The 22,815-nt window shown below is 36.3% G+C and overlaps 1 protein-coding gene across 12 annotated transcripts in view; it reads right to left on the bottom strand.

Annotated features, from left to right (window-relative positions):
- Nucleotides 1-22,815, bottom strand: part of ZNF385B (zinc finger protein 385B) — a 429,607-nt gene that overhangs the window by 80,041 nt on the left and 326,751 nt on the right. For 8 of the 12 annotated variants that reach the window (XM_086719063.1, XM_086719062.1, XM_086719073.1 and 5 more), the window contains one exon: nt 7,360-7,505. The exons of 1 other annotated variant lie outside the window; for it this stretch is intronic. In XM_086719063.1, coding sequence (XP_086575189.1) covers nt 7,360-7,505 — 146 coding nt within the window. Of the gene's footprint in view, nt 1-7,359; nt 7,506-11,443; nt 11,558-17,579; nt 21,222-21,259; nt 21,566-22,815 lie in introns of those variants that run through there. 3 more of the 12 variants (XM_086719066.1, XM_086719065.1, XM_086719070.1) reach the window with 3 other exon arrangements.

Here is a 22,815-nt window from a genome sequence, read left to right on the forward strand (position 1 = left end):
TTATGTTATGGTGAATTTTACAAGAGGAAGAAGTAAGGTCTATCAGACAGTGAGCAGCTTCTGTCTTATTCACTGTAACTCTTAGCACAATGACTGGCATGCATAGACATTTAGTGAGTGGTTGTGAATGAATGCCTTTTCCTAGATGCCACAGACAAATAATTTATTTAGGGAGAGAGAAGACATATGACCATACATTATATAAACATACATGTATACATACCATATAAATAATATCTACATATTCTAAAGAGGTTTCAACAGTGAGTAAAGGGAGCTTTGAACACAAAGTCTTTAACAGGTAAATCTTGACACTTTTGAATAGGGCAAAGGACATGACTTAAATTTTTAAAAGATATGTTTGTAGTTTGAAGAGGGAGACAATAGTATAGATAGATGGTCATGATGTAGTTTTTTTCCTCCCAGGTCATGTTTACATAATTTTTCTCTGTCATATTGAATAGAGTTGTAAAAATTTCCAGGCAGGAATTTATGCTTAAATATTTGTACAAAATCTTTGTTAGTTTTATACGACATTTCAAAGATTTCCTATAAACATTTTTTTTCAAATGATCTAGGGTGTTGCTATTCACTTTTCTAAGTCCAGCAACAGGCCTTCACCCTCCCCCTCTTTAAGTAAATTTCAGTAACCATGGAAAATTTCAACTTGGCATATTCTAATATACATTTCATTAGAACATATAGAAGAATAAGATCCTTCAATATATTTTAAGCATATCATGAAAATAAAAATTCAACCATATTCTCTTTTTTATTTTATTTATTTTCTTATCCATTTTATTTTATTCATTTTATCTCTATTTCATTCTATTTTTTTATTTGGACAAATGTATCATTTCAAGTAGCTGGACATACTAACATCCTAGGAAATAGGGAATATATAACTTTTTAATGAGAGCAAAGCATTACTAGAGTAAAAAAGAAGGCTTAAATGGCCAAAAAAAAAAAAACAAAAAAAACAAAAAAAAAAAAACCCTCACAGTTGGTTACATTAGCAGAGATAAAATATTTTGTTTAAATTAAATGAAAAAAAAATCAGATAAAAAAGTATGTATCCAAATGTTTAAATCAAGACTTCATTAGATAGTAAAAGTATTAAAGATAGATTTAAAAATTAAATGTTTTGGCTTACTTCAGGTTTCCTTACAGTAAAACATCATGAGAAACATGGCATGAATTAATAGCAAAATAAATGTGATTTTGATTCCCAATCTCTTTATTTTGTACCTCCTTGATAAATATATTATTATTTCTGGTACAAGAGAGAAAAATTTTAGAGCTTTTTTTTAAATTTTAAGTTCACTTATTTTTGAAAGAAAGAAAACACAAGTAGGGAAGGGGAAGAGAAAGAGGGAGACATAGAATTTGAATTAGGTTCCAGGCTCTGAGCTGTCCATGCAGATACAAACATGGGTCTCTAACTCACGAGCTGTAAGATCATGACCTGAGCCAAAGTTTGATGCTTAACCAACTAAGCCACCCACGCGTCCCAAGAAAAAAAAAAATTCAAATATTCATTGAGATTACCAAACTGTGGATGGCCTAGAAACTCAAGGGTTTAGAATGACAAACAGTAGATATATAGATCATTTCACAGATTGGGATGGGTGATTCAGAGGCATACAGTGATTTGGGACTGTATGCTTAGAAATCATCTTTATTCTGTTCCACAAATTTGTTAATGTGTCAGGAAAAAATAATTTCAAGGTATGTAGGAAAAATCAGATTATTTTTCACAAAAATAAGATTGTTGAGCCTCTTGCAATAAAGCATCTGTGATGCTATTGTGCTCATGCTTTCCTAGAGCAGTTGCAAAAACAAGGCAGGACTCAAAAAGACATCTGAAATAGTAGACATGGAAAATACCTGCCAATCAGCAGAGAAATTGATAGGTGACTGTGGTCTTGAGGTGGCTTGTGATTATATCTATAGCTATGGAGAGTCACACAAATACATCTGTGTCTGTATCCAGTATGTGGCTGTTAAAAAGGAACTTGACCTATTATCATCCCATACAATATATAAGTTGCATATATGTCATTGACTGCTTGTGCTACCATAACAAAATACCATAGAGTCGGTGGCTTAAACAACAGAAATATATTTTATCACAATTGTGGAGACTGGAAGTCTGAGATCAGGGCACCAGCATCTTCAGGTCCTGGTGAGAGCTTTCTTCCTGGCTGCAGATGGCTGCTATCTCACTATGTCTTCACATGGTAGAGAGAGGGAAAGCTCTCTGTGGTCTCTTCTTATAAGTGCACTAATCCCGTTATGAGGGCCTCACCCTCATGATCATCTAACCCTAAACACCTCTCAAAAACCCCATCTCTAAATACCATCTGCAGGTGTTAGGGCTTCAAAATATGTATTTGGGGAGGAGGACACAAACACTCAGTCTATGGCAGTATGTGTGTGGACCTGGCTTCTTAATGGACTTACTTTATCATAATAAGTTGATACTATCCATCCCGTTAAATATGCAATATATTTCAATTCTGAAGCAGCCTCTTCTTATGGAGAATTAAACATCATGTATTACCTGCTTGTTAAACACCAGATATTAAATACCAAGTATTATCTGGATTGAATGAAGATAACAATTGGATCCACAGTAAAGGAAATGAGAAATTCCAATTCTAATAGAAATAATTGAATATATTTTGGTAGCTACCAAAACATTATGTACAGTAACTAAAGGACGACCATGAGGCATTTGACAAATTTAATCAAAGTGAAAAACAAAATAATGAAAATAGCTCTACTGGGATACAAAAAAAATCATTCTTTCTGGCTCTTCTATAATACTGTAAAGTTCAGTAACTATTTTTACTTTGCCTATATTTCTTGGTTTTTGTTATCTTTCCTTTTCTAGTCTTTTTTATTCTATTTCTTAGAAGTTTCTTGCACACTAGGGAATTTTTGTTTTACTTATTTTGTTTATCCTCTTCATCAAATCCAGTACTCATTAGTGCATATATTATGTTTTCAGTAAAACCCAGTAATGAATAATTTTCTTTTTAAACTAACTGCTCTTAAGAGTAGGACCCAGGACAAGAAATGTAGTAGATACTTGCAAAGCTTCCATACCATCCACACAGAGGAAGCCAGAACTAGAGCTGCAGAAAAATTTGTAACTAATTATTGTCCTCAAGTTAAAAAAAGGATGACAGTTCCCAGAGAAATACAAATGAAAGTGAACACTTAGGCTTAATACCTCATGCGTAGATACGGCTCAGAAATGTTGGTGTTTCCTTTGCTGGGTAGGGGAGCATGTGCATTGAGAAGCAAAAAACTGGGCCCCTTTCCTCCCTCCTTTTTTCCTTCCCTTCAGAAAAGTTTTACTAAGCTCTCGAGCCAGATACCAGGCATCCAGCGATGAACATACCATAGGCCCTGTCCTCAAGGATCTGACATCCTAGTGAATATAGATAATTGGGTAATTAGACTATAGTGTGACAACTGCTATAATGGAGGTAATCCGGGGGTACCCTGGAAATACAGAGGATAGCACTTAATGCAGACTCGCAGATCACAGAAAACTTCCTGTGAGGGAGGTGATATCTAAGTCGGCCCTGAACGACAAATGGTTGAAGGTGGGGCAGTGGTGGAAGTGAGCATTAATAGGTAGCTAGGCAAAGAAGCCCATTAGGCTTTAGATATAAAGGTTGAGATCTTTAAACATTGCTGTTGTGGTTTGCAGAGCCTTTTACCTGTAAGTGACTCAAAACAGCCCCCCTGTAAAGTAAAACTGCTGAAGTGCAGAGTTAACATCACTGTTCTCCAGACATGCATCCTTGACATGCAGCCCATCAGAAAGTATCAGTGATCTACACTGCCTTTCCTAGCATGTCTCTTCATAGCTCCACTTGGACAGTGTCTTGAATTATTTGCTTATTCTTCACATGTAAACACTGAGAGAGATTTTGTCAGTTGTGGGGTAGATGGTAAGACAGCCACTAAATGAATGCTGTGAAGCATGTCTCTTCATTATGTACCATTTAATATACAACAGGTAAGTATCCCATTTTGGAATATGACAGAATCCCATTTCATTCTTGCTATAATTCTCATGTAACATTATCATACTCCCCTACAAAAACAGGAGGAAACCATTACTTTATATGCATTTTAAAAAATCTGCTTAAAGAAGACAGCAGAACTTCAAAATTCTAAAACTTTTAGCTATGGTATGAGAGTACAGTGTTTATATTCTTCTGATAATAATTACAAGTTAAAATATATTCCTTATAGTTACTAATACTATCTTTGGTTAAAAAGAAAGTGATTATAATAGCATTCACCTTGCCTTTCAAAGAACAAGTGGACTACTGAATGGAATAGGTTTTTAAAATTTGCTAACAAGCAATTACAACTTTTTAAAATATATTCTGTTTTTTACACATTCAAAAAATTCTTTCCTCTTTATATGTAATGATTCTGCTGAAAATTGGCTACCATGCTTCCAGAAAAGAGCACAAAAGATTTCTGATTGAGCTTTGTTCACAATGAATGATGTGGGAGGTAACCTGGACCGAAAGATCCAAAGACGCGGACAAGCTGGAATATGAGTTTTGAAGTTAGGAGATTCTAATTCAAGTCTCAGTTCTTCCATTACTAACTCTCTTTCCTCTAGACAATAGGAACTGAATCATAATCATGGTCTACTAAAATGTTCTAAGGTCTGAGTTCTTTAAAGGACAGAAAACCTCACAAATATACAATGATCTAGTATAATTACTATTAGTGATACAAAAATGTTTCCTAGGAAAATGTGGACAATGACTTTTATGAAACTGTCCTAGGAAATTTATGAGGTGAGTTAGACACTGGGATGGAATAGTCTATAGGGAAAAGAGTAGAGTAATTGAAGCTGTAACTCAATGAAAAATCATAGGTAGTCCAATGATCCTATAAATTAATTTATTTACCAGATGATAGAGGGTCTCACTTGCAGTGACTTAATTTTTAATATCCTACCAGAAGCACTCTCTGCCCACCAAATGCATTGGATGTAATATAATACAGAGAGTAAAATGATCATTTCATGTAGTTCTTTGCTATATTCTTCATCATAACCAAAAGTATTTCCATTTGAAAATTACTAGTTTATTTTCTTTCAAGAAAAAAAAAGTGAGCTCCTATTAGAATTATGCTTGGGGTGCCTGGGTGGCTCTGTCAGTTAAGCGTCTGACTTCAGTTCAAGTCATGATCTCAAGGCTTGTGGGTTCGGGCCCCGCATCAGGCTCTGTGCTGACAGCTCGGAGTCTGGAGCCTGCTTTGAATTCTGTGTCTTCCTCTCTCTCTGCCCCTCCCCACTCACACTCTGTCTGTCTCTCTCAAAAATAAATAAACATTAAAAAATTTTATAAAAAAAGAATTATGCTTTGGGTTTTCTCAAAGATTTCGTAATGTTAATTGCTATATGGAACAAACAAAAATGCAAGTTAGTATGTCTATCAGCCCTACACAACATTAGTAAACCATTATGAAACCGTATTTTTACCTTAAAATTATGAAGACATTCTTTCCATTTTTTATAGCCCTTAAGAATGCAGAAGTATACATAAGACATTTTGATAGTTGAAAAAAGTAACTTAGAGAATAGTGCCGATCATTCCATCACAGTTGTAGAAAGACAACTGTGATTGGGTTCCTATTAAGTATGTGCATAACACACTTCTAGAAGGGGAAGACAAGGATGCCTATGAGGGTGCTTGCCTCTAGCAAAGGGAGTAAAGATATACACAGGGCAGAGAATGCTGACTTACACATTTTGCTTTGAATGTTACTGTTTTATTTGAATCTTTGAAATAAGTATCCATGTATTATTTGTGTTAAAAAAAATGAGCTGCAGTAGGAACCATTCAGGCCTACCCTACCCACATGATCAGTGCCTGCCTGACAGTGGCTGGACTTCTGCAGTGGCTACAAATGCTGTCTTCTAAATGCACATTAATCAAAAACACCTAGTAAGTGTTTTAAGAATAATAGTTTAATTCAGTTATGTTTGGAATGTATCACCCATGTTTCAGTAGACGATACAACAGGCATGCTTGAGTTCAAGTTGTTTGAAATGGCACGATGTGGTGTTTTGGGTGGTTACTCCTGATGGATTAAAGTGGTCAGGGCAGGCCTGATTTCTCTCACTGAACTGCTCCACTGCGCTAGAAATTATGCTCACCTGTTTATGCCTTCTTCTTCTTCTTCTTCTTTTTTAAACTGTTTGACTTGTCTTTGAAAAACCCAAACAGACGTGAACATTCACTTCAACTGTTTATTCGCTAAGTCACAGCCAGTGCTCCTTAAAAAGAAGGCTGATCCCCTACCCCCCAATTACCTTACGACACTAAGCCATGACAGAAGGCCCATCAGCAGATTTATTTACAAGCCTTGAGGAAAAATCCTCTTTCTGTCTCACTTCATACAGAAGATAAGTTTGCAAAAGGAAACACTTGGCAATACTTCAAATGCTCACTGTCTGGTGGTGTTGATAATGCAATTCTTTTTCTTGATTATGGCAGCTTCTATAATGCTGTATAATTCATGTAGACCATCAGGTCCCAAATGACTGCATTTATTGACTAAACAAACAATTCATACAATCACCTGAACTGTTTAACCTTTTCTCTTCCTACAAGTTTAGCATTTGGCTGTGGACTGATTTTATGCTGAATTCTATTGTTGAAAGGTGTCATGTTCCACTTGGCATGCCTACAAAATGTCTTTCATTCAGATAAACAGTCAGCTGACCTGAATGAAGAACATTAGTAATTGTAGGTAATTCACTAATCTTTATTGTATGTTTTAAAGGGAATGTCAAAGTATCATGCAGACAATTAATATGTAGCTTTAAAGTACTTTTTAAAAAATAGAGTCACATTCACATAATCCACGGTAGTTTTCCAATAAAAATTCTGTTTGTTAAGATCTAAAATATGTCCCAAATAAAAATGTATCTAGGTAGTTAAAGCATTTCCTTTCTTTCTAGTAGTAGGGAAAAATCAATGTGGCTTGGTATCTCTAAATTGTGTTCTTGAGCATGTGAATAGTATCCCAGAAATAATAAGGTTCTCAAGCCACCGAAGTCTGTCAAAACTGCTCAAAGCCACAGGTGAAAAGTCACTTGTGGGAATATCTGTAAAAGAAATATGCTGGCTATTGTTTGGACTAACCCCTACGGGAGAAGGAGTATTTTGCACAACATAGCTGGTCAGTGTAACCAATATATGGTCTAAAATTACACACTTTGGAAACAGGCTATATCTATTGCCTATTCACAACTGGAATGAAAGAGATTGAGGAGGACACAAATAAAATAAAAATGCATTTACTCACTGTGTTAAAATTTGGAAAGAGCCCCACAGCAGAACTACTGTCCACTGGAAAAGACAGTGGAAATGGTTTGATATCCAGTGAAGGCTGCATCATCAGGGTAGGTGTGCGCACAAGAGCAGGAAGTGTAGCAGTGTGGCATGTACTGCCTGCCAAGAACAAAACAAAAATGAATTCAATCTTCCTCCTATCCATCTACCCCCAACCAACCATGCAAAAAGAGGACTGCTGAGCTGCAACCCCAGAGCAAGAGAGTTATGCCGAAAGTAAGCAAATGGCACAGGAGGAGAGAATACAGTTAAAAGGGGTCTTCTTGTTCATTATGTGAGACAGTGATGCAGAATACTTCCCTACGGCAGGGGCCAAGGGCTGCTCAGAGATACAAACTACACAGATTCTGCTGGCAGGTGGGGCAGAATGAGATCATCCTGTGGGTTCAACCATTGTCGCTGAGTAGTCAAAAATGTAGGAGAGAGGAGGGGATGAGGTTCTTGCAGCAGATGCTCTTTACTAGTCAGTTATTGAACAGCTAGTAGGCATGCTTTATGCACATCAAAGATAATTATAGGGTTTTTACAAGGGGAACAAAAAACCTCGGACTCATAGTGACTGCTCCCAAGAAAATTATGACTCAAACAATTTTATCTCTAAAAAAACCAAAGTGAAGCTTGCCCTTGCTGTGAGGGCAATAAGTAGTCTAGACATTGGATAGTTAGGGAACCCAAAAGGAGTGATTACTGCCTGGGTGGGGCATGGTATTGGGGGACGGGGAGAAGTTGGGACAGGAACTCAAGTATTTGTCTCCAACTTTTATTTCTAACGAGCTTTGTGTTATTGTAGCCACTAACCCCCCCCCCCCTTTTTTTTAACAATTAAATTAGCTGTCATCTCTTTAGGAATCTGGGCTAAACCATGTGTGGGAGATTTAAAGCACTCTCCAGTAACAAGCATTCTTCTGAAGCCTCCACATACTGTAGGTGAGTAGCTGCTGATGCAGGTGGCTCTCTGAGACACAGGCTCAGGTGTGCCTTTTTCTTTTTAAATATAACTTTATTGAGATGTAATTCACATACTGGACAATTATCCCACTTAATGTATACAATTCAATGGTTTTTAGCATTTCTGCAGAGCGGTGCACATCACCACAATCAATTTTAGAACATTTTCACAATCCCTAGAAGAAACTCCATACCCATTAGCAGTCATTCCACACTTCCTCTCAACACGCCCAGCTCCTGGCAACCACTACTCCATTCTGTTTCTAGGTTTGTCTATTATGGACATTTCATTTAAATGAAGTCATACTGGGGCGCCTGGGTGGCACAGTCGGTTAAGCGTCCGACTTCAGCTAGGTCACGATCTCACGGTCCGGGAGTTCGAGCCCCGCGTCGGGCTCTGGGCTGATGGCTCAGAGCCTGGAGCCTGTTTCCGATTCTGTGTCTCCCTCTCTCTCTGCCCCTCCCCCATTCATGCTCTGTCTCTCTCTGTCCCAAAAATAAATAAACGTTGAAAAAAAAATTAAACAAAAAAATAAATGAAGTCATACAATATGAGTTCCTTTGTGACAAGCTTCATTCTTGGCATAATGTTTTCAAGGCACATCCATGTTGTAGCATGTATGAGATTTCATTCCTTTTTAAGGCTGTGAAAGATTCCATTGAAATAGACTCACTTTATCCTTATTCATTCATCAGTTGATGGGCATTTGGGTTGTTTCCACTTTTTGGATATTCTGAGTAATGCTGCTATGAACATTTGTCTGTAAGTTTTTGTGTGGAGATGCATTTTTAGTTCTCTTTGCTATATATGCAAGAGTAGAATTGGGGATTATTGGGTCATATGGTAATCATATGGTTTAATGTTTTGAGAACGTTCAGACTGTTTTCCAAAATGTCTGAGCCATTTTATAGTACCACAAGCAGTGTATGAGGGTTCCAATTTCTCCCAGTATGTCTATATAGGACCACAAATAATCATATGCCAAAAATCTCCTACTGACTTGAAGGAGAAATAAACAGTATGGGGAAATGCTCCAACTATTAAAACTTCTACCAACGTCCTCACACAGTGTTCCAGAATAATTAAAATTTCTATTTCAATGATATATTCTTGGATAATGGATTTTCTTAATAAACTCTGCATTATATTTCAAATCATTCCAGAACATTATTAGTAATAGTGTTTAATGGACTATCATGCCTCATGTACATTGATCCTAAAACCAGAAAAAAAGAAAAAGGCGTCTGAAGCATTTATCTGTAATGGCAAGTCTTCAGGTCAGCCTCATCCATTAGGGAATGTAGAGTAGGACTCAGCAAAAATAGAATCAACCAAAAGTATAGATCAAACAGTAATGTTGTTTTTCAGATGCCAAAGTAAATACTCTGATCTCAGCCTGGCATTCACATGACCACCCTGTATTTAATTACACTTTTTCTTCTAATTAGGTGACGTTACAGTCACTGCTAACTTCAGAGCTCATAGATCCAAGATGATATATTATGTCAGTATTTCAAATGCTGCAGAAGCACTTATTAAAATATTTATTTTAAAAGCTTTGCTTTAAAACTGTAGCTAAATTGAAAAAAAAAAGAGATATTTCTTATTTTAGAACGATGGCCTTTTACAACTCACAATTATTATAATTGTCAAAAGCCTAAAGTCTAGAAAGTATGCAGAACTATTCTACTTCAAGCTGCCTGATGAACGGATGAATTATTTTGCCATCATGGGTCTCCCCCACTCACCAAAAAGCAAAGTTTTTTCCTTAAGCCCATAATGGTAACACTCTGATAACACCAGCAGCACACGGTATCAGAGGGCCTGGCAAAAGTCATTTTGTACTAACAAACTCAACTCAAATGTAACGCAACACAGAACCTGACAAACAGATTGCTCCATCAACAAAGGTCAGAATGCGCAATGATCCCCCTTTACCCAATCAAATATCTATGCTAATAAAGACAAGGCTTGAGATCTACTTCGCAGCCACCATTCATTAGCATAAAAACTTAGCAGCTGTTTACCATTCATTAGCATTTTAATGACAGACAATTTGCCATGTTAAACACAGATTGTTTTAAAGCACTGGTAGATCTCCTGAATAAATACAAACTGCTTTCATCAATTCCCTTCACCTCAACCTTGCTGTTTTCACTTTTAAGACCTGCTTTTTCAGATTGCTTCACCAAGACCCACGGCTTCAGAGGAAGTTTTTGAAAGTGGGAGATGAATGGGGATAAAGTGCACTTTTTTGCACAGGCTGGGTTAGGTTTTAATCCCTCTGTCACCTTATTCCTGATTTTACTACTGTTCTGAGGCTGGGAAGCATTTCTCCTCACCCTAGGATGCCCAAAAGTTAGTGGGAGATACAAGCAGAAATGTGGCCAAAATACGTTGCATCCTGCAAGAAAATGCTTAATTTCTCTTCAATTTGCTGAGAAAAAAAAAAAAAAAAGAGGGTTGGAAATACAATGAATGAGCATGGATTTCAGCATAAAAATCCTTTACATTGCTCCGCCCAGGGGACAGGACCAACCTTTGTCTTTTGTATGATTTGGCAATATTATGTAAGATACCTCCTATATGTAGCTTTATTTCAAAGCCTAGGATATAATCTGGTATATATCATAATGAATTAAGTCATAATAGGGCTCTACCTTGTTTGACAATAAAGATTTTATATCACTTGCTGTATATATATTGATCAGACTCCCTGACCTAAAATGAAATACACACACACACACCAGCATGTATACCCCAAAGATGTAACAGTCACCACTCTCACCATGGAAATTCCACATGTTCATATACTCCCCCTATGAATGCAATTAAGCCTCTCCCCCCAATTTCATTTTCACTGTAAATTCCAAGTTGTTTTCATCTATAACTATGAAACCAATCATATGAGAAAGACAACTCACCACTATGATCATAAAACTATTATTACAGCCAACTGCCTCTGTAACATAATAGGTGCTTTATTATGTCAACGGATTATATCGTAATTCATCACAATAACACCTCATTTGAGAGTTAGGCAACACTTGACATTATTGCTGTGATCTTTCATGTTTAGAAATATTACCTTGAAGGTTTAGGTGATAGCTGTAAGGCTTTCTCGTGGTTCTTCCCTATGTACCATAACACGAGCAAACGAAACACCTCAGCGTTAGAAGGAGAAAACTCCAAAGTCACAGAAAAACTGTGTGAAGAAGCATTTACAGAATGACATCAAACCTATATTCTATATCCTGCAGAAGTAGTTTCTTCTTATGCCATTATTATGTATGTCTGCTTTATTGAGTACTAAAATAAAAAGCTTAGCATATTATAAAAGTCTATTAGGTAGAGGCAATGCCAATTATAGAACTCCCAAAGATATCTTTTTTCCCCCCAAAGACGTCTTTAAAGAAATTAAAATGAGTGGCGTTTCAAGTTCTACCAAACTCAATTTTCTCTTTTTATTGCTTTCTCAGCTTCAGTGAGTAACCTTCCCTCTTACCAGAACAATCACCAACCAGCATCTCCTGTGGTCTCTCTTTCACCATTTCCTTTCTTTCATCAGTCTGTCATGTGAGGAAAACCAAGGTATCAGGAGATCTACTGTAGTCATAAGGAGGTGGCTATGTGAATAGGCTATGTGACTGAAAAGGGTTTGTTTCTGAAAAGGCCACATAAAAACTGAGAGATAACATTTTTATAGTGCATACTGTGTGCCAGGCACCATTCTAAGCACATTACATATGTATGTACATACGTAGACACACATAAGAATATATATACACATCTGTATGTGTATATCCATATATACTCATTTAGGTATATTAAATTATATGTTTATATCATTTACATCTTTATACATTATTATATACTGATTTCTGTATATATTAAGAGTATATGTTGATCTCACGGTTCGTGGGATTGAGCCCTGCGTTGGGCTCTGACCTGACATTTCAGAGTCTGTTTGGGAATCTCTCTTGCCCTCTCTCTCTCTGCTCCTCCCATGCTCTTGCACGGGTGTGCTCTCTCGAAATAAATGACTTAAAAAAAAGAGTATATGTGTAAATTATACATATGTGTTCACAATAACCTAATAAACAAGGTATTATTACTAGCCCCATTTTACAGATGAGAAACTGAGTCACAAAGAAGATAAGCTCAACCACAAGTATTTTGTACATGGAGAAGGCAATATGAAAATCCAGGAAATTTGACTACTGAATTTTGTTCTTTACTACTGCGCTATGGTCACCAAATTACACACTTGAAAACACTTCAGTTATATCGGCACATGCTCCAGCTGCAGACAGCATTTTACCATTGAATTAAGATATTTAAAATGTTCAATCTTCTTTGAAGCTGGGAGTTAGTTGAAACTTTTATTTGATCCTAATGTAGTGATTGATACTGGTAACTAAAATATATAAGATTTCTTTAATACTCTATAGGAAATGCTTCTAGAATATATTTATCTAAAAATAACCTTCCCTAAGTAATAGTATTATTTAATTTCATAAATACTAGGATGAACAACTGTAAAGCCATAGTGCTAACAGCTGCAGGGACTATATAAACTGAATCAGACAGAATTTATTTTACTTTTTGGAGAAGATAAACCACTACTACCATTTAATGAGATTTTACTTTATATATGGCTAAGTGATTTGTGTTCCTTATTTTATTAAATTATAATACAATTCTATGAGGCTTGTATTATTATCCCGTTTTACAGATGAGAAGGGTGAGGCTTAAAGAGACTGAGATCACCTAGTATGCAGTAGGTAGTAAGGCCTCAGTTTCAGTTCTTGTTTGACTGACTTTAAAGCCCATGTCATCATTCCATAAAGTGGGTTATATGTAAAGTTGTTAAGTGAAAAAGATTCTGTCCTCAAATACATTTAAAAAATGCTGGCTTCAACAAAGTTTAAAGTGATTCTTTTTTGCAAGACATCTTGCAGCTTACAATATAGTAACAGGCACTGTGAATGTCGAGGCAGATATAATTTCTACTCTCAATTTCTTGAGCATGAACCAATTCTTCCCCCCCACCCCCACCCCCACAGAGATTCTGGAACCATTAATGCTTGGCATGTCCTTCAGGCAATGCTGTTCTACGCAAGTGAAATGTACCAGTTCAGGAGTTCAGGTCTACTACTTTCTTGTGCAAATGTGGACAACCTCTATTTTCTTTTGTATAAATTGGGGAAAATAAGAATACCTACGGCATAAGACCGGTAGTACTTTTCTAAGAAAAATGCTTAATCCTGTGCCTGACACATACCAAGCTTTGGTTACTGGAGTTATGAACTATTCCTACTCGTCTCACGTTACACCATATCCCGGGAGAATAAATACTTAAGTTCAATAGTTATAAAAGTCAGGATATGTCAGGGATCACAAATTATCAACAAAATGCTAAAGGGGTTCAAGAAAGAAAGAAATTACATCTGTTTAGGAGTTAGGTTCATAAATGTTTTCATAGATGAGCTATTTCTTAAGATAAGTCTCGAGGATGATGCGTATTTTGAGAGGTGAATATGGTAGAATAGTAGAGTGAACTGCATAAGGAGAAACATGGAGAAAACCAAATGTATTACAATTCAAAACTTTCTTAAGCATTCAAGATATTCTTAGCATTTCTGCTAAGGAATGCTAAACAGGAAAGAGAAAAGCAGAACATCTTTATGACCTTGGAGTAAGCAAAGATTTCTTAAATAGGAAACAAAAGGTGTTAATAATAAAAAAAATTGACAATATACTCTATGAAGAATAAATCTGTGGGAATATGACATATCAAGGAAATGAAAAGGTAATCCACAGAGTGGGAGTAATAATAAAATAGAGATTTTGACAAAGGACTTTAATCTAGAATAAAGAACTCCTATAGATCAATAAGAAAATGAAAACATGACAGAAAACATGGGTAGAAGAATAGACACTTCACAAAAATATATACTAAAATGGCCAGTAAATAAGAAAAAGTGCTTAACTTCATTAGTCATTAGGGATATGCAAATTAAAACTTCAATGAGATATCACTACATACCCACAAGAATGGCTACAATGAAGAAAGATTGAGATTATCAAGTGCTGACAAGGATATGGAGCAACTAGAACTTTGTTTTTCAGTTTTCATTTAAATTCCAGTTAGCATACAGAGTAATAGAGTTTCAGGTGTACCATATAGTGATTCACCACTTCCATACATTACCCAGTCTCATCACAAGTGCCCTTCTTATTCCCTATCACCTATTTAGCCCATCCCCCCAACCTCCTCCCCTCTGGTGTCAATGGTTACGACCACTTTGGATAACCAGCAATATCTACTAAAACTGAATATATACATACCCTATGACTCAGCAAGTCCAGCCTTAGGTATTTACCTAACAGAAATAATATGCACTAGAATGCTCATAGCAATACTATTTACAATGCCCCAAACTGGAAATTAGCTAATTAACCCATCAACAGTAGAAATAAGTAATTTTGGTTCTTCATGCAATAAAACATTCACATAATGGAATATAGCAATGAAGACAAATGACTTATAATTACACGCAACAACAAACAGACCCTGCAAACATAATGTTAAAAAAAAAAAAACCCTAAAATCAGGAAGCATATCAATATGCTGTATAATACCAATTTACACAGAGTACAAAATCAGACAAAACTAATCTATACTGTTAGGATAGGGCTATCCTTGTAGGAAGGGTGGGTGGAGCATGAGACGGGCTTCTAAGGTGCTGGAAATGTCTTCTACCTGGTCTTGGTGCCAGTTACACAGGTATGTTATGTTTATGTACATTCATTCAACCGTACACTTATGTGCACATTTCTGTATGTTATACTTCACCAGAAACTTTTTAGAAGTAATGTGTCCAGTGATAATAATTTTAGTAAACTATTTTGGCAAATACAGGCAAAATTCTCCAATAAGAAGAACATCTTCAAACGCTGTCAGGTTTGTATACTTTTAGGATGAATATGATGTTTTTTTCCCCCTGCCAGCTTGATTTTGCTCAAAATGATTTGTGAGAAAATAAAATTTCCCTTTAATGCTGATGCTTCCTTGCTGAATTTCTTAAGTGGATGGAAGAGACTGACACAGAATCTACTGATGCCAAAGAGAAAAATGTGTATCTAGAACTCTGAGTCCATAAAATCTTAACAATTGGCAGTTCTGCTCCTGGATCTCCCTTGGGGCACCTCAGGGTTCCCTCCAGAGAGTCCAACAGCGGCATCCTGGCAGAATGTTGCATTTAAAAATAAATCCTTCTGAGTATCACACTGAAGTTTATGGGCAATAATGAAGTGCTGCCTCAAAAAACAGCAGTGAAGCCACATCATGATGGATTTTAAGCCACAATGTCCTTTGGGTTTAGTAGTAATATGCCAGCTTTTACACAAAACGATGAATCTTTTACTAAGATGCAATGGATGGCCTTTTGAATGTGTGGCGATAGAATACTTACAGCCACGTCGGGATTCATTTATATCTGAATATTTTGCCCATGCACTGACTTTCTTATATTTAAATGTTGAAAGAAAGGGTCAGATTTTTTTACTCTGTAGTACCAAAATATCATATGATTACACATGTGGATACCTCAATAGCTGTCATCCGTTTTTGAGGTAGAACTGAAAAATCTGAGAATTTCAGAATTTAAGTAAAGAAGATAATTGGTTTTCAGAAAAAGTCTTGAGGATCAATTGTCTTCTTTGAAGCTGAATGGACAATATTTTTGCTTTGTTATAGTTTTTCCACCTGTAACCTGACATTATTAAGCATGACCATGCAAGAAAGGAAACTCAAAGAAGGGAAAACAGGGTTCTGACAAGTGCTTTATCATTTTTTTGAAATAGTTTTTAATATACCTGACTTATCAAAAGGGAATGTCATGAGCTTAGTTCCTAAATTACCAAGTCTTTGGAGAAGCCAAAATTATCTCCAGACAGAGCTTTACTAAAATTGTCTGAGGTCGAGCATGGATTGGGAGGTCACTGTAGCCTGACGAAACTTTCTGGCAAAAAGAGACAGGGAGATGGTCCTGTGCTACATTTGCCCAATGATTCCTGTCTATGGCATCAAGATGCTTTCGTGAAGTCTGAAGCCTTTTTCTGTTACAGAGGAACTTTTTGCTCTCTCTTTACAGCATGTGAAGGACCTAATGGCCTCATGGAACTAAGACATTTTATTTAATTAATTTAATTTAATTTAATTTAATTTAATTTAATTTAATTTAATTTAGTTTTGTTTTGTTTTTTATTTTTTTAAACTATGACTTATTTTAGAAACCTTCAAAAAATACAGACTCTCTTATTCCCAATAACCATTTTTCTCAAACCGTTGAATACTTCTAGAGGAATTATATCTCATAACATTTTAGAGCTAAACATAATATAAGAATCTACCCTTGGGGTACCTGAGTGGTTCAGTTGGTTAAGTGTCCGACTCTTGATTTCGGCTCAGGCCATGATCTCACGGTTTGTGGGCTTGAGCCCCATGTCGGGCTCTACACTGGCAGTGCAGGGCCTGCTTGGGATTCTCTCTCTCTATCTCTCTCTCCCCGCCCTTACCCGCTTACGCTCTCACAAAATAAATAAACATTAAAAAAAAAAAAAGAATCTACCCTTAATTTTACATGAGATAAATGATTAAGAGAATTTAATACAGCATGATACCTGACTGACGGTAGACTCACATTTAGAGTTCCCACTGCCCAGAGACATTGTTTCGAATATTTAAGTCAATACAATCAAAGACATACAAGAATCATATGTTGAAGTCTTTATCTTCTTTAAAAATTTAAATAGATGGTCTGTTTTCTTTTTATATTTTGACTAAAATTTAGGAGTATTCATTTTTCAATGAGATTTTAATTTTAATGTTTTATTAATATGAATAATGAAAGAAACGAAATCAAAGAAAAAAGTCAGTGCGGCCATGAGGCAACATTTAAGAACAGCAGAAGATTGATTGCAACACCTCATTTTAAACAATTTTTTTAAATATTCCCAATGATATAAAAAAGAGAACAACAAACCCCATCAAAACTATGCTTTCAGCTGTACTGTTTGGATCAATATGACTAATTCAAATAGCTTCATACCAGGAGGCACACATGCATGTTTTGGTGATTTTTATACTGAAGGACTATCAGTACTGCAACAAAAATGCTATCTGAAAAGACACATTTTTCCAAGCAATGGCAACTGACCTTCCATCAGAGCAGATCAAAACAGCAGGGTCATTGAGGCCTCTCTGGGTCTGTCTTTATGCCTCTCCTCTGCAGCTCACTAAAGGGCCAGGCTGAAGGCACTGCATACAGCAACTCAGGAGGTCAATCCATCCAGCTGCTGCTATACATTCTAGCTCCAGGATACAAAATGTTTTGCCCCCTAGTTTCAGCAAATTTCAGTTCTTGCATTCAGTGACTTGGCTATTTGCATTTAAGAACCAAACAGGGTGAAAAGGAATAGTGATTTACTTAATGGTCCTTTAAAAAGACACTTTTTCTCCAGAAGCTTGCTCAATTTAAAGAAACAGAGTTAGTATTTGCTCTGCCAGTGCTCTCTACTCCCACTTTGGTAGAGAAAAGAGGTTTCCTTAACTTAAATATTAACTAAACATTTCAAAGCTATTCAAAAGCTGTTGCCTATGTTAAAAAAAAAAAAAAAAAAAAGAAAAAAGAAAAAAGTAATAGGCTCCTAGGAAGCACAGTTTGGGAATAAACAGGATAGTAACAACTGTGCTATAACCCTTTTTCCTTTCTGCATACATATTCTATGGCCACCATAATTATAATGCACTGTAGAGAATTCAGGACAAATTCTAGTGGATTATGATCATGGTGACCACCATAGATAAGGCCATTCTTGGTCCCCCATCAGCCAAGAAGCCATTTTCATCCAGGAACCATAGACATGGCTCCCATGTGGCTGCCAGGACTCGTGAAAGCTGCCATTTCATCCCTGTGGAAACCTGGTATGGGGTGACTAATCTGGCCACGCCAGGAATAGAGCAAGCAGAGACTGTAAGTAATAGGGAGATAGTGAGGTTCACTTAGGGAAAAACATGAGGGGGACTTGAGGAGGGAGGGAAGAGTGGTTAAGTTTGGCTTAATGTTACAGAGACTAGAATTAGCACCAATTCCTTATTTGGAATTTCTTAACATCTCACTCCTAAAATGATTTTTCTCCCTTTTATCTTTGACTGTATTGTAGAAGTCTGTAGAGAATGAAGTAGAACAGAGCAAAAACTATATAAGGAGGTACAACTTAGTTAAGCAGGCCATCCAATCCCTTCCAAGAAAGGAGCTGAGCAGCTGGGAGGCAATGTGGTATCACCCTTATCCTGAGAAACATGGAGTCCTGTGACCTAAAGGGAGGCTTGCACTCCAAAGGGTCTTTAGTGGATATTGAACGGAATGGCCAACCCCTGATACGGCTTCTTGGAACTCTGCCATTGTCCTGACATCCTAGAAATTGATGCTACTTGCTTCAGTCATTCAGGCAGCTTCTGGGGCAGTAGTGATATGCAAAACCGCATCAGATAAGGCCCTCCAATGAATGCCCAAGGATTTTCTGCATTGGAAGTGATTCATCATAAATGATTGCCCCCTGTCCCTGTGTATCATGTTTATTCTTGTGCCATTATACTGACTTTGTGCCAGTTTTTCTTCTATGGAATTTCTATTTGGCTTCTCAAATGATTCTCACTTCCCCAAAGAACACCAAAAGTCAAAGACATAATGATTTTTTAATAAAGTGCCACATGGAAAGTAGAGAATTTAATCATAGCACTCATCATTTTCCTTGTCAGTGATTTGCTTTATAAAGCAAGAAAGGAATGGAAATGTTTTTTTTAGACGAACATTTGTTTTGACTCTTGGTCTCTTCTGAACTTCAAACAGCCTTTTAAAGCTCCCTTTGCTTTAAAGGACGCAAATGGAAAAGTAATAGACCTAGGTAGGGCTCAATGTATTTAATTTGACAAAGCATGTTTCCAGTTAAAGAAAATGTAGAAAAGAACCCAAAGTTCCAAAATTGCACAATTTCTATTTCCAAACTTTGATTGACTTGTGTCTGTCTTTTTTTTTTTCTCTAACACCCTCTTTCTCTCTCCTTCTTATCCTTCCCTGTCTCTCTAGTCTCCCTCCCTCTCACCTGTTTGTCTTTTCTGCCTCTCTCATCTCTCATCCCTCTCATGTCTCTGTTTCTATGTCTTTCTATCTCTGCATGTGTATGTACCTGTCTGTCTCTTGTCTCTTTGTCTCTGTCTCTCTCTCTTTCACCATAATACTGCCTGGGAACCAGAAAGCACTCAAACTTTGTCATTTGCCTTCTTTTGCAGCATTCATTTTGTTTTCAATATTTGCTTCTACAAATCAAAAGACAAATAGCAAGATTTTACTGGTATCAGGACAAGTTTGTCCCTGTGACAAGATAAACCAATTAGATGAAGGTCATATCTCTGGTTATGTCTCAAATAGTCATGCCAGTTCCAACAACTGAGGATTGTTTTCATATATACTCACATAATATCTGCCATACCCATGACAAAGTAGAGCAAGTTAAGAAGTTAGATTTTAGTGGTATATTTGTATAGAAATTTGTCATCAGTGTCCTGGGTTATACAAATACTGTAACTTTTCATTACAGAGCACAAGGTGCTTTAAAATATACTAAGTAGATATCTAATCTGTTACATGGCTTATGATCATCCCACATTTTTCTGATGAAGAAAATGGTGCTAAAGATAAATGATTCCATGACAAAGCAAATATACAGATTGAAGCCAATCATGGACTCAGGGCGAGAAAAACAATTTTCTTCCAAAATCAGATACTAGCCTAATTGTGATAACTCCACTGAGCAAGTGTCTGCTAAGAAGTCTAACATCACAGAGTCTCTAGGACCTTGGAAAAATGAAGGCTCATGGGCTTCAATCTACTCATTTTTTCAAGAGTCTACTGAACCCTCAGTGTTTACACCTCTAATTCACCAATGAGACAGAATGAAAGAAGTTGATGCTCTTTCAATATTTTCCAACCACCTGAAATCCTACTGGGGACTATGAGATAAAACATCTATCTACCTGCTGCCAAGATTTCATAAGCTCTTTACTAACAGTAATATTTATTCATGTTCAAAAAAATGGCAAAATTGAAAAAAAAAAGGATTTTGGGGGGGGAACTAAAGCAACAACATTAAAACAGAAATGAGAATTTTACAAGCATCTACTATGGACATACAAACCACATCCATCCTCATAACAGACAATACTCCCTCTTGAGGAGCTAAACTTACCTAGTTTCCAGAGAGATTTCTATGCCCACGGGTCTAAGTAAACATTGAAGTCACTGAATTTTGATTTGAACTAGATGAAACATTAAAAGCTTGAAACACGCTTATCATAAAGATGGGGATAAGAGTGCAAATCACCCACGTCACCTAATTTAGTGACAGGCTACTAGCCACTGTTCTGTCAGTTTGAATGTGCATTCTTGAATCGGGACAATCATCAGCTTAAACAGATTTCCTGAAGGAAAAAGTGAGAGAGGGCTCTAAATACTTGGATTAAACATGAATTTCATTTTTACCTACCAGCTATTCTGAGACAAACTTCAAAAGAAAAAGGATAGAGGAGATGTGGGAAATCAGTCACATCTTTATTATATATAGCAAAGTGAACCAATATTACAATTTAAATAAAAACAAGCCAGGAAAACCAAGATGATCTTGAACAGGGGAGTTGTAAAATTAGCAAATTCTATTTGCTCTAATTCTGATCCTTTTCTCTTTTTCTGAAATTGATTTTAGCTGTTTTACATTTTTGTCACATACTTCATGAAAAAGTTCCCTGAGGTGTAAATGCTGATCAGCCAGCAATGCTTACCTTCGTTTTTAAGATTACAGTCCACGTTCACTCCTGCATTCAAGCACTGTACGAAGTATTACATTGAGAGATAAATAATTCCATCATTTCAACCTGGTGCTTCTGTGAAATGTGGTGCTAGGAAACAGCCGACAGGCAGTGCGTCTGAACAAATCATACGTCCTGTAATTGCCGCTTAGCTCTAATTACTATTGAGGATAGTGTTTGCAACTTGATTCCAGGGAGAGGGCAGACTACCTTCTGACGACACTGAACCAAATATATCCTAAAAGACTGACAATTACTTTCTTTCATGTAATTTTTCTGAGTAGCTCCCAGGTACCCAGCTACTCAGAAACTACCACTCAGCCATAGTAAAAATGAAATCAGATCATCTGACACTCACCTCTCCTTCCCAACAAAGCACTGTAACTCTCTCAAAATATTTATTTATTATACCAATTTGGAATTTATGGTGTCACTTAGACTTAAAGGGATTGTTGTTGTTGTTTTTTCTTTTCTGGGTGGGCAACTAAATCTTTCTTTTAAAATTGCTTTTTATTTGAAAAAGGAATACGTTCTCAAAATATGAACTTCATTTTTATTCTGTTAGTCCAGAATAATTTATCTGCATACCATTAGGCCTCAATAATTTCTTTCCTTGCCTGTACATTTTTAGGTTTTAAATAAAGATTCACAGCATATAATTAAAAAAGACTAAAGCAGGTAACAATTTGATATTGATAACATTAATAGGGATGTTTATGCTTTTCAATGTCAAAAACCTAATTTCAATCATGTGGGAGAATTTTCATGGTGAAATTAGCAGTTGTATAGGCTTGGAACTAAAAGGATACATTATGTACTCATATGTCTAATTTCACTCTTCATCTAGTGGCATCTGACCATGTGATCATAATAAGCTTCTGTTACGTCCGTGTTATGCAGTATGACTATGACTTACTGGTTATTTTGCTTATGCTAGGCTGATTGTCATTGATATTGATGAATTCGCTTAGTGGACATTTGACTGAATGAAAGAAACTTGAAATGATTGATCTGTTAAATGTCAGGAAGGATTTTGCACCTTTGGTTGTGCAACTTAGCACATTTGCCAACCACAGCCAACACTTTAGTGACGTACAGAGCAAACTGCACCCATTCAAATCCAGAGATCTGATATATCTGCTTATGTCAGATTTGCATGGTAACCATCAGGGACAGGTAAACCTAAGGAAATAATTACATGCAGCAATCAAAATGATAATTATAAAACCAGCTCTTAGAATTAGTGCATATCTCCAAGCCCCATGATCTCAGTTGTTATGAATAAAACAAAATAGCATTCTAAATGGAACATAGTATGCCAGCTCTATACTTATTTCTCCCCAAATAGCAATTGTGCACTTCTTGCTCACATAATATTTAGTTGTTCATGATTAAAATAAACTTATAGTCACTGCTGTGGTTTTCACTTTAATTTTTAATTTTAATTTTTATTTATTTAAAAAAATTTTTTTTAAATGTTTATTTATTTTTGAAAGAGAGTGAGAGAGTGGGGGAGGGGTAGTGAGAGA

The sequence above is a fragment of the Puma concolor genome, chromosome C1 (assembly GCF_028749965.1).
Source record: "Puma concolor isolate L17-30 chromosome C1, mPumCon1.1.hap2, whole genome shotgun sequence".
Lineage (NCBI taxonomy): Eukaryota > Metazoa > Chordata > Mammalia > Carnivora > Felidae > Puma > Puma concolor.